The 14,411-nt window shown below is 47.1% G+C and overlaps 1 protein-coding gene across 11 annotated transcripts in view; it reads left to right on the top strand.

The window, feature by feature from the left end:
* Positions 1-14,411, top strand: part of TANC2 (tetratricopeptide repeat, ankyrin repeat and coiled-coil containing 2) — a 222,719-nt gene that overhangs the window by 109,598 nt on the left and 98,710 nt on the right. For 7 of the 11 annotated variants that reach the window (XM_061442255.1, XM_061442252.1, XM_061442253.1 and 4 more), the window contains one exon: positions 5,136-5,246. The exons of the other annotated variants lie outside the window; for them this stretch is intronic. In XM_061442255.1, the coding sequence (XP_061298239.1) occupies positions 5,136-5,246 (111 nt within the window). The remainder of the gene's footprint in view (positions 1-5,135; positions 5,247-14,411) is intronic. 11 annotated transcript variants of the gene reach the window in all.

Here is a 14,411-nt window from a genome sequence, read left to right as displayed (position 1 = left end):
TGTGTCTATGGCTGTGTACACAAACAAAGGTGGTGTGCTCCATATATACACCTTGCCCAGAGAAGCTGTGGCTGCCCCATCCCTGGCAGTGCTCAAGACCAGGTTGGACACAGGGGCTTGAAGCAAGCTGCTCTAGTGGAAGGGGTCCCTGCCCGTGGCAGGGGCTGGAGCTGGAGGAGCTTTAAGGCCCCTTCCAACCCAAACCATTCCATGATTCAAACCATGGAGTGAATTTTGATCTACTGAAGTAGCTGCCTGAAAACCTGCTTTGCTCAATCAGGTCATTAGGTGTTAATAACCCTTTCCTGGTGAAACATTCCTTCCAGAGCTGAAACTGAATTTAGCAGATGAAGCCATGCTGATCCATGGTAATTTCCTTTTATCAGTGCCTTTTAATTTAAAGAAAACCCTTTTTTAATTAAAATACTAACTCATCTATAAATTATGTGACAAGGAAATGGCAACATAGTAAATGCAGTAGAATTAGGACGCTCAACAGGCTGAACTAGAACGCAGTACTAATGGAGATGAATGATTACTCTGACAGAACAAGCACATCCTGGGTTTCCTGGGCTTTGTTTTTCTGTGGTAGTAGATCAGATGCTTGATGTGGATCACAAGCAGCACCAGGGTTGTTCCCAGGGCTCCGTGGGATAAGCCAGCAGCAGCTCCTGATCTCTGAAGTGGGTTTGGGTTGGAGGGACCACGCAGCTCTCCTGTGCTGCTCATGGAGTGAGGGCTTCAGGAGTGACTGGTATTGGGTGTACAGGTTTAAGGAATGCTATGAACTGGGCTAATGGTTCCTGTTCCTCTGCTGGGCATCTTTCCAAATCCTCTGGATCTCTGTTGTTAGACTCTCTGAACCATTCAGCCTGCAGACTGACATTGCAGCCTCTACTAAAGTATTTCCCCATGTGTTTAACAGGGCCTTATTGCAGTCCTGTGTGTCTGCTCTAAATATCTGTTTGCTTATGTGTGCTTCCTAACTCACAGTGCAGGGTTAGTGACAGGCTGTCAGCAGAGGGAGGAAAATGAAGCCTTGTTGGGGGTCCTCAGGTCTTTGGGGTTTATTAACTGTATCTTCCATTATACGGCTCTAGGAAGCTGCCTGCAAACCTGAAATCCAGGTAATAGGATGCTTCCTTTTGGTTGCTCTCAAACGTATGCCTTACCAGAACGTGTACATATAAAAATGCATACATTTGTTAAACTCTTTTCTATTCCTGTATGTTTTGAAGCCCTCAATCTGCTGACAGTGTAATACTTCCAGTGTCCGTGTGGCTATTACAGAGAATTATCATGAGGGCCAAGACAGAAAGCATTTCTTTGTCCCCAGCTGCTGCAGAAAGTGGCATAAATGAGGGATCTAATAAAACTGAGTGCTTGCCCTGGTGTTGCGTGATGTGCTTAATTCCTCCCCTGGAATTAGCATCGCTTTCCTTGCACAGGAAAAGTTGCTGTCAAAGTGGAATGAGGATTTTATTTGCGCTGAAGGAAGGGTTTCAGTTTTGCTCTGCTGGGTGTCACTGGCTACTGGCTGGTGGGGATTAATCCTGCCAAGAACTGCAGAAACTTCCCCAGAATGTGCACTATTTGTTTTAAATAGCTTGTCCAGCTGTTTAAATGTAAATTCCTATGTTAGGAGTAGCAAGTCAGTTCCTATATGAGCATAGACTGGTTTGGGTTGGAAGGGAACTTAAAGCTCATCCAGCTCCAACCCCTGCCATGGGCAGGGACCCCTTCCACTAGAGCAGCTTGCTCCAAGCCCCTGTGTCCAACCTGGCCTTGAACACTGCCAGGGATGGGGCAGCCACAGCTTCTCTGGGCACCCTGTGCCAGCGCCTCAGCACCCTCACAGGGAAGAGCTTCTGCCTAAGAGCTCATCTCAGTCTCCCCTCTGGCAGGTTAAAGCCATTCCCCTTGGCCTGTCCCTACAGGCCCTTGTCCCAAGCCCCTCTCCAGGTTTCCTGCAGCCCCTTCAGGCACTGGAGCTGCTCTGAGGTCTCCCCTTCAGGAGCCTTCTCTTCTCCAGGCTGCCCCAGCCCAGCTCTCTGAGCCTGGCTCCAGAGCAGAGCTGCTCCAGCCCTCACAGCAGCTCCGTGGCCTCCTCTGGCCTCGCTCCAGCAGCTCCACGTCCCTCTTGTGCTGCTGCCCCAGAGCTGGATCAGGACTGCAGGGGGGTGTCCCCAGAGCACAGCAGAGGGGCAGGGTCCCCTCCCCGAGCTGCTGCTCACGCTTCCTCCTTGAGCCCTGGGCATCTGGCCTGGCCACTGAGGGTACCTCCAGCCTGGGCTGCTGCATCACTCCTGGGCTGTCCCCAGTCAATGGGCAGCGGGACCCAAGTGACACGGTTTGACTTCAGGCTCCTTGTGATCAGTATGTTTTTCAGCATTTAGTGTGCATTTTGCAGTTCTGGATGACAGTGTTACTGGCTACTGGCATCCTCAATTCATTGTGGTTTTACAAGTGGTTATTGGAGATACTCTTATTTTTCCCTGTTATTTTTGGAAGAAGTCCTGTTCTCAGAAATTTAGAGTTGTGGAACTGGAAGGGCTGGTTTGATGCTGTTTAATGTCTAGAGCCAACCTCATTTGCACAGGAAAGTGCAAAGAGAAATAAGGTCTGATGGACCGAGCAGGTATAGAAGACTTCACAGGTTAGGCCAAGGCTCACCCCGTGCCTTGGATGGTGAGATTTGCCTGTGCTCACAGGAGGACGTTCAGCACCGGTGTGAATGAGAAGTCACTTTAATGAAAAGATCAATGTCAGCCTTGAACCTTTGGCTAAAAAAATGGCAAAGCAGATTTTGGAGTTTATGGCATTTCCATTTGTTCTTTATTCCAGTGGAATGCTGGTGCCCAGAGATGAATCTGTCAGGATAATCATCATTTGGACAGGAGTCAGGAGTTTTACGTGAGAATCCTCCTGCCATGTAATTGAGTTATGTATGAGCTAGGAGGACTTCTTGTTGCCCAAAGGAAGCCTGACCAGCAGAATGAGGGAGGTGATCCTGCCCCTCTGTTCTGCTCCCATGAGACTCTGCTTGCAGCACTTGGAGCAGTTCTGGTGTCTTCAATGTGAGAAGGACATGGAGCTGCTGGACAGGGGCTCTCCATCAGGGACTGTACTGATAGCACAGGGGCAATAGGTTCAAACTTAGGGGAGATTCAGGTTAGATATAAGGCAGAAGTTCTTCCGTGTGAGGGTGGCACTGGAACAGGTTGTCCTCCTTCTCTGGGTTCCTAACTCAAATCATCCTTTGTGCAGTGCCTTCTGGTGACAGCCCCATTGCAGTCATTAACCTCTCTTTGACCATTCAAACGGTGTTCATTCTGTACTGCAGAACAATTGAGTGCTGCTGGGTATCGCATCAGGTGATGGGTGGCTCTGGTGGTAGCCAGAAATGGAAAAGAAATGAAAGATGAGATGTTTCTAAGATAAAAATGACACTTATTGGGGCTGTGGTAAAAGATGTCAAAGAAACCCATTGGTTAAAACTGCAGTTGCAAAAGAAATAGCAGCAGATTGGCCCATGCAGGATTATTAGTCTAAACAATTCCTGTGCCATGGTAATAATCTCCTCAATATTTACGTGTGTTCATTACATCAGCATCTGGCACAAGAGGGTTGCTGTGATTCATGTTTTCACTGCTGCTGGCCAATTTGCAAGCTGGGAGGGTGCTTGTGTGTGCAGGTACCGGAGTTTTAACACCACTGGCCTGTGTGTGTCTGAGCAGGGCTGCAGCTTCATGGGGGAGAAAGGGCTTCCGGCTGCCCTGATCTCCATGTCTCCTGCATTCCGCTTGCCTAGCATGGAGGGGAATGTGCTGTAAATATCCCTGATACCCATCTGGGAGCCTCTTGTGCAGAATGGTAGTGTGGGACCATTTCCCCCTCATCATGAGGGGATCCTGGGATGGGTCCTTAGGGGGTGTCCAGCACCTATTTTGCTGCAGGATGGTGGGGGCTGATTTCTTGCTGTATTGTGCTTTACAGGGTAAAACCATATCCCAGCCTTTTTCCCCATCCCCTGTGATCCTTTCTGTACCAGTTCAGTTCCAGCAGGCGGGTTGAGTGTTGTCCTGGTTCCTCCTCACTGAGATTGCTGAGCCTTTTCCAGCTGGGGGGCCATCAGGCTCCTTAAAAGCAAGAGATTTATTGCCACCACAGAGGTCATCGTTTGACCCATTAAGCTTTTATTACAGGCGGTGCATGAGAACAAACCTGTGTGTCCTTTGAGTTTCAGATCCCAAATCTAATTTGCAGGACTATAAATATGGATTCTGTAAATGGAGGTTATTTGCTGAGGATCGGGGTGGGGTCATGAAGCACGCTGAGCCACAGCACTGTCTATGGAGCCTTTCACTTCAATGGGCACATGAGCTTCGCTTCTAAACCTCTGCAATGTATTTCCTAGTTCTGTTTCTCTGCTCTGGCTGAATATCTGTTTAAAATCTTATTAATTCAAGTGCTTTAGTAATTATTTATTACAAATGTGGTTTTGAGCATTTAGACTGTTAAAACATGGGGGAAGATCCCCTTTCTCTGGCAGTGGTGGTCAGCACTGCTTTGTTACAGGCAGCTTTACCTTTTCCCTGTTCTTTATTGCAGTCTGTTTCTGGGCTTGCAAGGATAACAGTGGCCAGCATTAGCTTTCCTCTGATCCTCTGGGTTAAACACCAGATCTGCTTGGTCAGGCATCAAGAATGTTTGGAGGCTGATACTTTATGTTTGAAGGAAACAGTTACTGGACACGGAATTTGTGTGTTCAGTGTAGATACTTAGCATTAACTCTGCTGGGCTCCATGTACCTCACTGGATCTCAGCTTTTCTACAGTTGCTGAATCCAGGCCCATTTGCTTCCTATAAAAAAATAGCAGTAAAGGAGGAAAAAGGAAGTGTTTGAGAGTATCAAGAATGTGCCTTACTTTCAAGTAAGACTGTGCAGTGTGGAGGCTTTAACAAGAGCCATCTCCTTTGTAAAGAATGCAGATAATCTTTCTTTTTCTGGGGGGAAAAAGCAGGGGTAACCTGATCTGAGTCTGACAGTGTCGTTTAGTTAAGTGCTTCCATCTGTTGCCTGCTGTTTCCCTTACTCATGACCTCTCTTTCTCTCTCCCCCTCCTTCTCCTTAGCCCCTTTGAGGAAAGCAAAGTTTGTTGAGAGCCCTCGAATCCCTGAGTCTGAGCTTGGCTCCCCAACACTTTCTTCAGCACAGAAACTGGACGTTGATGCATACTGCCCTGGTAAGCTGCATGCGAAGGCTCACCCTTAAAAGAGGCAATTCCAAACCCAAAAGGTTTATAAATGTGGTACAGCTCCTGTTCTAGATGGTTGAAACCTTCCCCAGCCGCGTTTCCTTGGCTTGGAAGCTTGAACAAGTATTAGTTTCTAATCGATGCCCATCTACTTTTGTTACTTGCAATTTGTGTGTGGCCTCGCTCCCCTCAGAATGATTTAGGAGAGTTGGAGTTGCTTTGGAGAAGCTAAACATGACCCAGTAAACAGGCTCCTTACATTTTGAATGCTGGTCTTCAGAGAGGCTGGAATAAAACCATATTTAGAAATAGCATTGGATTAGCTAATGCAAAACTCTGGGACCTCTTAACCTGCCTCCAAGAATATTGCTTGTTTGATGTTTTTATATTATTAGAAAGAAGTACCTTCTAATGCCTGTATCCTATAGTAACTGTTCTTTAAAGTATACATCTTGCTGGAGGCCTCTGGTTGAAACATAAATAGAAGTGGGTCGTGTCCCTCCCTGGCTTAACCCTGTATGTGTCTGAGATGTGAAATCCTCACAGAGCTGCATCTTGCCAGCTGGGAATTGCTTCCCAGATTCCTAATGGAAGCAGCAACCTGGGGAGGTGTTGTCCTAAAGCACCAGCAGTTCCCTTCCCTGGCATATTCCTTAGTTCATGAACTGAAGGGACGCGTGTTCAGTGTAGGCTGTGGATGGGGGACAGGGACTTTGGGTGTTTGGAAATGGCACATAAATATGTGACATAAACCCATAGAATGGTTTGGGTTGGAATCTGCCTCTTTAAATGTGAAGGTGCAGTAGAAGAGGTCGTATTGATAAGTGATTCTCTGAAATGAGGCTGCTGTTTCTTTCTCTGGATGCTTACAGAGGATTCACAATTGGAGGAATTAATTGAATGTTGTCCAGATTTTGAATGTGGGCTTTCTTTCTTTAATGTATTGTGTTTGAAAGAGGAGTTGTCTTAGGAAAAATAACAGCCAGTCCCTGTGCTTGGAAATGCCTCCTTTGAGGCCAGAGCTGCTGTGAAAAGTGCTCCTTCTTTTTCAATCATGAATTACAATTAAAATTTTGCTGTTGCAGCCCTTTCTTCTTCTAACTAAAGAGCTTCTGCTGTCATGTTTGTAATTGTTAATAATTATAAACTCATTATGATTGCATCCACAGAGAATTATAATTGAATTGTAAATTTGGCTTAAAAAGCATCAATTCCACATACCCAGTCCTTGCAGGCGTCCTTGCACGTGTGTGTCTCCCCCCTGCCCCAGCTCCACTTGCCAGGCTGTTCTGATGGGCAGGATGCTTGCCAAGCCCAGGAGCCAGCTCTGACAATGGGATCTGCAATTATTACTTCTTTCTTTTTAGCTTTTTGATCTCCTTCTCTTGCTGATAATGCAGTGATCTGAAAGGAAAAGTGGAGCTCTGTGCTGCCTTGAAGTATCCTTAAGGAAGGGAAAGAAGTGAGAGCAAGAGATTTGTCACAGCACACACTAGTGAACAGCACTGACTTGGACCTGTCGTAGCTGGGAAGCTGGTGTTTGGGATGGAGCTCCTGAAGAGTTCAGCCATGCTCATGTTGGTTGTGTGGGACAGGCAGGTAAAGAGGGAATGGAGGACTCCCTTGGGAAAGGGTTTCTGAGACTGTTTGTAGAAGGAAGCATATGGCACGCACAGATTTCTTCTTCCAGTGCTACAGCAGCTCCCCTCTACCCTGTGAGGGTGCTGAGGCGCTGGCACAGGGTGCCCAGAGAAGCTGTGGCTGCCCCATCCCTGGCAGTGTTCAAGGCCAGGTTGGACACAGGGGCTTGGAGCAAGCTGCTCCAGTGGAAGGTGTCCCTGCCCATGGCAGGGGTTGGATCTGGGTGAGCTTTAAGGTCCCTTCCATCCCAAACCAGGCTGGGATTCTATGATAAAATTCTATGGTTCTCCTCATCCCACTGGGGTGAGCAAGGGGCTCAGAGCTCAATTGCTGGTTGAGGTTAAACCCCAACAGTCAGCTATAGGAACCACTCACTGCATGTTAACATGAGGAGATGAGACCTCAGAAAGAGCTCAGTAGCTGAGAATGGCTTTTTGTGTATAGAAGAAAGAGCAAAGATCTGGACAAGTCATAGGGACCAAAGGACCTTGAGTCTGGGTGTAGCATCCAGCTCCTGATGGGAAGGTGGAGGAAGAGGTGCTGAGTCCTACCCTGGACTGCAGCAAAGTCTGAAGGCACAGTCAGTTTTCCAAAGAAATGAAGCTCCTTTCTACACTGTTAGGCTCCTTTTAGCCCTCTGCTGAAACGTGTGCATCCTGTGCAGGATGTTAGCACACAGTGTTAAATCCCAAGTGTCTCCAGGAGGGATGATAGGAGTTGAAAGAAGGAAAAAAGGCAGAAGATATGCTGGAGCCTCACGACTGAGTGGAGGTGGAGAGGTTTGTAAAGTGATCCCTGACAAGTCATGTAATTAATTACATACTTAAAGGCAGTTTAAAACGCTAAATAGCAAAGAGCAGAGAACATTATCTACTGTGCATATAGAAATGATGCTTTTGGTTTGGGATGCCTGGAGATGAGTCTTTTGCTCCATGCTAAAAATGTTTATTTTAAGGCTCTGGGCAAATTTCAGCACATTCCAGGGAGGTGGTTTCCTGAGCAACCACCTTGTGGCCTCTGTGCTGCTCCCAGGAATTCTGCCTTCTGACATCTTGCAGGATGCATTCACGGACAAGTTGGGAGGAAGCAGAAAGAACTTGGTATCTTTGGAGGGATGTTCCGATAGCAAGGGCACAGCAAAGTGTTAGAGTTGGGTAAAAAATTATCTATGGAATTCTGTTCCTTGTTTTGACAGAGGCAGCCATTGCATTCTGTGAGATGAATTTAATGTACTTAAGTGAAAGCAGAAACGGGTCCATGTTTTATAGTTTAGCCTGGAGAAGAGCAGCTGTGTGGAGACCTCAGAGCAGCTTCCAGTGTCTGAAGGGGGCTACAAGGATGCTGGGGAGGGACTCTTCATCAGGGACTGTAGTGATAGGACAAGGGGTGATGGGTTCAAACTGAAACAGAAGTTCAGGTTAGGTGTAAGGATATCAACATAAGAAGGACATGGAGCTGTTAGAACAAGTCCAGAGGAGGCCACGAGGATGAACAGGGACTGAAGCACCTCCAGTATGGAGCCAGGCTGAGAACACTGGGGCTGTTCAGCCTGGAGAAGAGAAGCTGTGTGGAGACCTCGGAGCAGCTTCCAGTGCCTGAAGGGAGCCTATAAGGATGCTGGAGAGGGACTCTTCATCAGGGACTGGAGCAATAGCACAAGGGGTGATGGGTTCAAACTGAAACGGGGGAAGTTCAGGTTCAATCTAAGGAAGAAGTTCTTCCCTGTGAGGGTGCTGAGGCACTGGAATGGGTTGCCCAAGGAAGTTGTGAATGCGCCATCCCTGGCAGTGCTCAAGGCCAGGTTGGATGGGGTTGGGTTACATGGTTTAGTTGCAAGGTATCCCTCCCCATGGCAGAGGTGAATGATCTTAAGGTCCTTTCCAACCCAAACCATTCTGTGATTTTATGACAAAAAAAAAAGTTGTTTTGTGGCATGCAGAAACTATTTCTATCAGAATTCTATGTCTGTAGAAGTTTTAGTGATTGCAGTGGTCAGTTCAGTCAAGCCCTTTTTGACTCAGAATGTCTGTGGCAGGGAAGGAATTGTCCCTTGTTTTCTTGATTCAGTGAGGGCTTCGTAAAGAGGGTCTGAATGGATTTTGATCAGTCTTCCCCTCTGTCTCTGCTCCAGTCCTTCCAGCACTGTTTGGCAAAGGCATACCAAAACCTCCCTCCTCCTGCTTGGTGGCTCTGCTCATGGAGTGAATGGTGTCCTGGTTTCTTGGTTCTCCTTGGTTTTGTATCACGAGGCCATCTTCCTTCGAACTGCTTTTTAGTTTTAGTACGGGAGCTACACCATGTTTCGACTTGTCCGTGCTCAGGAAAGCAATTGGAAGCAGTCCGAGATGGATGGTGCTTTCAGGGAATGCTGTTTGTCTCGGATCAATGTTTGCAGTTGCATTTTGTGTGATTTATTACCTTGTTGTGATGTTTCAAAGGCTGAGTATGCTCTGACATTATCTTTTCATTTGATTAAATCCTTCTTCAGAAATTTGGGGACACAAATCTTAAACGTCTGGTCTGGGGATGTTTGCTTGATACCCATTAGGCTGGCAGCTCTTCCCATCCCTAATCGAGTTTGGTACCCCAGCACAGACAGTGATTTACCATCGCAGTGGTATTTATGGGCATCTCATGGCTCCTTTTTCTCTTCCTTTGCTTAAAGGATCGTTGAGGTGGACATCTCCTTGCTGCTGCTGCTTTCTTTTCATCATGTATCTTTCATTTTAGTCATACCAGACACTTAAACACAGCAAAACACATCTCAGGTGTTAGAAAAAGCCCTTTCAGAGGGAATGAATGAATGAATCAGCATCATGCTCTGCTTTTTCATGGTGAAAATATAGGCAATGAGCCAAAAAATCCCACAACCCCCCAAACAGATTGAGCAGGCTCCTTGTCCAGCCTCTGTCATAGTGGACAGTGATGAATTGGGAGGAAAGCAAGGGAACAATCAGCCCAACCATGGCCTGACAAACGGTTTTGCTGCTGAATCTTGTGGTTGGCCCAGCATTATGAAGCCCACTGACCTGAAGGGAATGGGAAATCATTGGGATCAGCCCTGATTGCAGGAGAGACTCCTGTTAATTTGGTGTGTCTGTTGCTATGGAAGCAATTGACTTTTCCTGCCCTCCTCTTGGGAGGACGGTGTCGGCTTCTTCTGCTTGGTTGAGAGATGGGAAGAGTTCCAGAATAAATACCTGGATCAACCCTCCAGAACTTAAACGGGAGATTCAGGTTAGATACAGGGCAGAAGCTCTTCCCTGTGAGGGTGCTGAGGCGCTGGCACAGGGTGCCCAGAGAAGCTGTGGCTGCCCCATCCCTGGCAGTGTTCAAGGCCAGGTTGGACACAGGGGCTTGGAGCAAGCTGCTCCAGTGGAAGGGGTCCCTGCCCGTGGCAGGGGTTGGAGCTGGGTGAGCTTTAAGCTTCCTGTAACAGAAACCAGGCTGGGATTGTGTAATTCCAATACCACTGTCACTGGACTTCCTAATGCCAGGTAACTTGCCTAGAGTTTCAGTGTGAAGGAGCTTCAGTTGTCACTTAGGAAACAGGACACTGATTTAGCTCTAACGTACGGCATTGTGCAGAGTACAAGGTATCCTGTTTCCCACCAAGAAATCATTTATATGGAAAAGTTGGAATGGATTTTTCCCCCCTGTAGGTAACAGGTAACAAATCTGTCTCCGTGCTTGCCTTCTGCTTCATTTCTTTCGGACTATTTATTCTGCTTGGTCATCAAAGGCATCCACTGCCAGGGTCTTCTTACCGAAATCCTTCACCATCAGGATCTTGGTTTATTGCTGACTGAATTGGTGTGATGTTCCTTTTGATCTCCCAGCTCAGCTGGTGCTCAGGACTGTGGTGTTTCTCAGTGTCACAGGAGCACTGGGGCTGCACTCACCTTTCAGAGCTCTAAATGCCAGGCAAAAGTAAATCCTTGTCCCCAGATTTACCTTTCTTTGGGAGAAAAAACTCGTCAGTAATTCCAATTACCTGTCAGATAAGGTTTGGGAAATCATTTTTGTTTTGTTCATCCTGTGCTAATCCTGTTTGTCCTCAGCACTTGACAGGAGAAACTGGCTGTGCTTCAGCTCATGTTTGGTGTGGGCTGCACATACCCAGGGTCCCAGGCAATGCCCATCCTAACCAGCTCCTGCTTGCAGTGCTGCTGATGGCTTTACCCAAACCTCATCTTCCTTCTTAGCTCCTGGAGCTGTTGATTTCTTCAGGAGTCTTTTAGGCTGAGTTCAAGTTGAAGTTGGCCTTTGTCCTAAGCGGAAATACTGGGATGTGAAGTGAGTCAAGAAGGGAGGATGTGATGGTTCCTGGAGTTTTTCGGCATCACGAAGTTGTAGAATGGTTTGAGTTGGAAAGGACCTTAGTGTCATCTACTTCCAACTTCCCTGCCACGGGCAGGGATGCAGTTGTGCCACTCAGTTTTCCCTCTTTCCTTCTGGCTCAGATATTTATTCCTGAATGCTTTACAGTCTAAAGGAAATGGTCAGTAATTCCATTTGTTTTCCCTGCAGTGTTTTGCAATCCTATTGTTTGGTTTCAACTCCTTATGGAGGCAGAAACCTCAGTGTTGGCTTTACCAGCTCGAACAATAGAAGGAGGGGTGCTTGTGTTTGGAGAGAACTGATTCCCATGCCTTAATGCCTACACGAGGCCAAGGGATGGTTGGGGCTTTTATTTGGTCCTATGCATACAGAACTTGAAGTTCAGTGATGCTAAGGAGAGCTTCTCCTAAGGGAAAATATGCGGTGCTCTGCAAGCCCCACCATTACTTCTGCTCCCTTACCAGTTGCCTTGACTTCCTAACGCTCCCCAGGGCTGCAGAACAGGGACTTCTTTACTCTTACCAGGGTGAATGTTGCTCCCTTTGCTGTCATTTGTTGTGCTTCTTGGTGTCCCCCGACCCCGTCTGTTCCTTCTGCAGGGCAGCCCAGCTCCACGTGCACACTGAAGGCAGGAGATCAATCTGCTCGTAACCTCCTGCACCCCGCTAGATTGCCTGCTTCATTAAGCAGAGGTTTTGACATTTTGTGGCACTAATGACTTGACTCCTCATTCCTTGGAAAATAATCACTCTGAACCCAAACATGGAAACCTTGGCTTGCTGCCAGCTGGGAGGCACAGCCTTGCTGGGAAGCATTCCTTTACCACCCTGTCCTCAGGTTCCTCCTCTGACTTACTGCAGGGTGCAGAATGGTTGTGTTTGGTCTGAGGCTGCAGCATCCTCCCTCTCAGACACCCTTATGTGTGTCTCTGAGTTGAGTCCTCACTGGCTCTGCTCTGTGTTCCCATGGGGAGTCCCGTCCCCATCCCTCCAGGGAAGTGTTGTCCCACTGTGCACGGAGCAGGTCACTCATGCTGCTCTTTGCTCCCAGCTGGAGCAGAGCATCCCTGGAGAAGCGTGTTGGGCACCATGGTGTTCCCTGGCTTCCTTCTGCATTCCTGTCTCTTCCTGGAATCCATTTCCTGTGAGGGTGCTGAGGCGCTGGCACAGGGTGCCCAGAGAAGCTGTGGCTGCCCCATCCCTGGCAGTGTTCAAGGCCAGGTTGGACACAGGGGCTTGGAGCAAGCTGCTCCGGTGGAAGGTGTCCCTGTCTGTGGCAGGGGTTGGAGCTGGGTGAGCTTTAAGGTCCCTTCCAACCTGAACCACTCAGGGAGTCTATGATTCTATGATATAATGCCAGTAGGTTTTAGAGATTGCTGTCAGTGTTGTACAAGTGAGGGTCATAATTTAGTCTGGTTTGCTATTAATAACATTTATTCTGGGAATGTGCTGTTACATCAGATCTTGTGAAGACAAGGCCTTTATGCCGCTGTTGTCTCTTGCTCAGTTATAAACCCATGACCTCCCATTTAATAGCGGTCAAAGGCTACAGTAAAATGTCATTATTTGCTTTGCTGAAGCCATGTCCTATTAAATGTCAGTTGTGTTCTGACCTGGCAGAGCTATCTTGGGAGAAAAAAAGGTACTTGCAAAAATCCCCTTCCCTTTTCTCCCCTAAAATGCTGAATTTGTGGCTGGTTTCTGCCTTGAATGGATGAAAAAAGCCTTCTCAGCAGCCTCTGCCACTGTTGCAGCTGCTGAGGATGGAAATGAGTATCCTAAATTGGTCTTACACAATGATGGAAATACTACACACACACATATATATTTATAATATACATATACATGTATATATATGTAGAACATGGTCCTAAATGTGCTCTGATGGCAGAGAGGAGTCAGCTCTGGCTTTTGTTTTCTTCCCTGTTCTTATCAGTCATGATGTGTGAGATCCGAATTGGGTTTACGGTGTGGAAAATACTGAAGGGAGGCAATGTGAGCGGTTTTGAAATGAAATTGCTGAAATGAAAATACTCCTGAAGTGTTTTGCACAGATTTTAGCAAACTGATAGCATTTGAAGGGAGTATTTGTGCTTTTGTGATTGTGAATCAGACTGAAACCCCCTCTGCATCAATCAGTGTAAGAGCCCATCCTCAAACCTGGCTGGAAGAAAAGGTCAGTTCTAAGAGCTAAACAATAAATCCCAAACAGCTTTATTTAAGTGTCCTGGCCTTTGCTTGCTCAGGGTTTGAAGGGAGGTTTTGTGCTCAGAGCTGGGAACACAGACTCGTGGTTATCATCAGGTGATGTAATCCTGCTTTTAGGAAGCATCCCACATTCCCAGGCTAAGATTTATGGTAATTGTCAGCAGTGCACTGGGTGTCCTCTCATGTCCCCCACTCCCTTTGTTTTGATACTTAAATGGGAGCTGAAATTGAGGAAAATCCATCCCCAGATGTGCGGGTGGGGGGGGTGGGTAATTCTAGAACATAAAAATGCATTGAATTAGGTTTGATGATAGGGCTGAAATTACATTTCCTGCCTGTCTCTGCCTATCTGTTGCCTATCCTCAGTGTAGTTTCTGATGAAAAAGCAACTGTCTTTCTGACCATCTACTGCAGGGAATATGAAAGGACATCCCAGCAAAGGCAGTGGGCAGGACGAGTGAGGAAGCAGCATTTAAATGGAGAGCAGAGGAGAATGGCTTTGTCCATGGAACTTAGGCAAGAGGCTGACTTTGTGGAATGAATGATAGGGAATTCTGCAGTTTCTTATAGAAGTGACTGGAGCAGCAACAGGCACTAAAGCAAACAGAGCTACCCAGGGCACATGGTTTGAACAGCTCCAGAGCTGACTGTTGGCGTTTTGGTGAGCTGGAGAGCTTTGGTACCAATATAAGAGGAGAATGTATTTCCTCCGCCATGTGCCTGTGGTATGATTGAAGCTGATGGGACCATCTTCCACTGCTCTCCTTTAATCTGAGTATCTGAAGAGCAAAACCAGACCTTTAAAGCAATGTGTATGGGGTTGAAGTTTAAAAAACCTCTTCCTGATAGAAACAAGACTGATGAAGAAAATCTTCCCTTAATTCTGAGATTTGGGGATGTGCAGAAATGGTCCAAATAGAGCTCGAGGGTATCCAGGAGAATTCCAATTAGATGTCCATAATAA

This window comes from Pezoporus flaviventris, unplaced genomic scaffold, assembly GCF_033815535.1.
Source record: "Pezoporus flaviventris isolate CSIRO_AGI_PZ_B2104156 unplaced genomic scaffold, CSIRO_AGI_Pfla_v1 ptg000223l, whole genome shotgun sequence".
Taxonomy (NCBI): domain Eukaryota; kingdom Metazoa; phylum Chordata; class Aves; order Psittaciformes; family Psittacidae; genus Pezoporus; species Pezoporus flaviventris.
The sequence above is the reverse complement of the archived record's forward strand: the minus strand, read 5'-3'. Positions and strand labels throughout refer to the sequence as shown.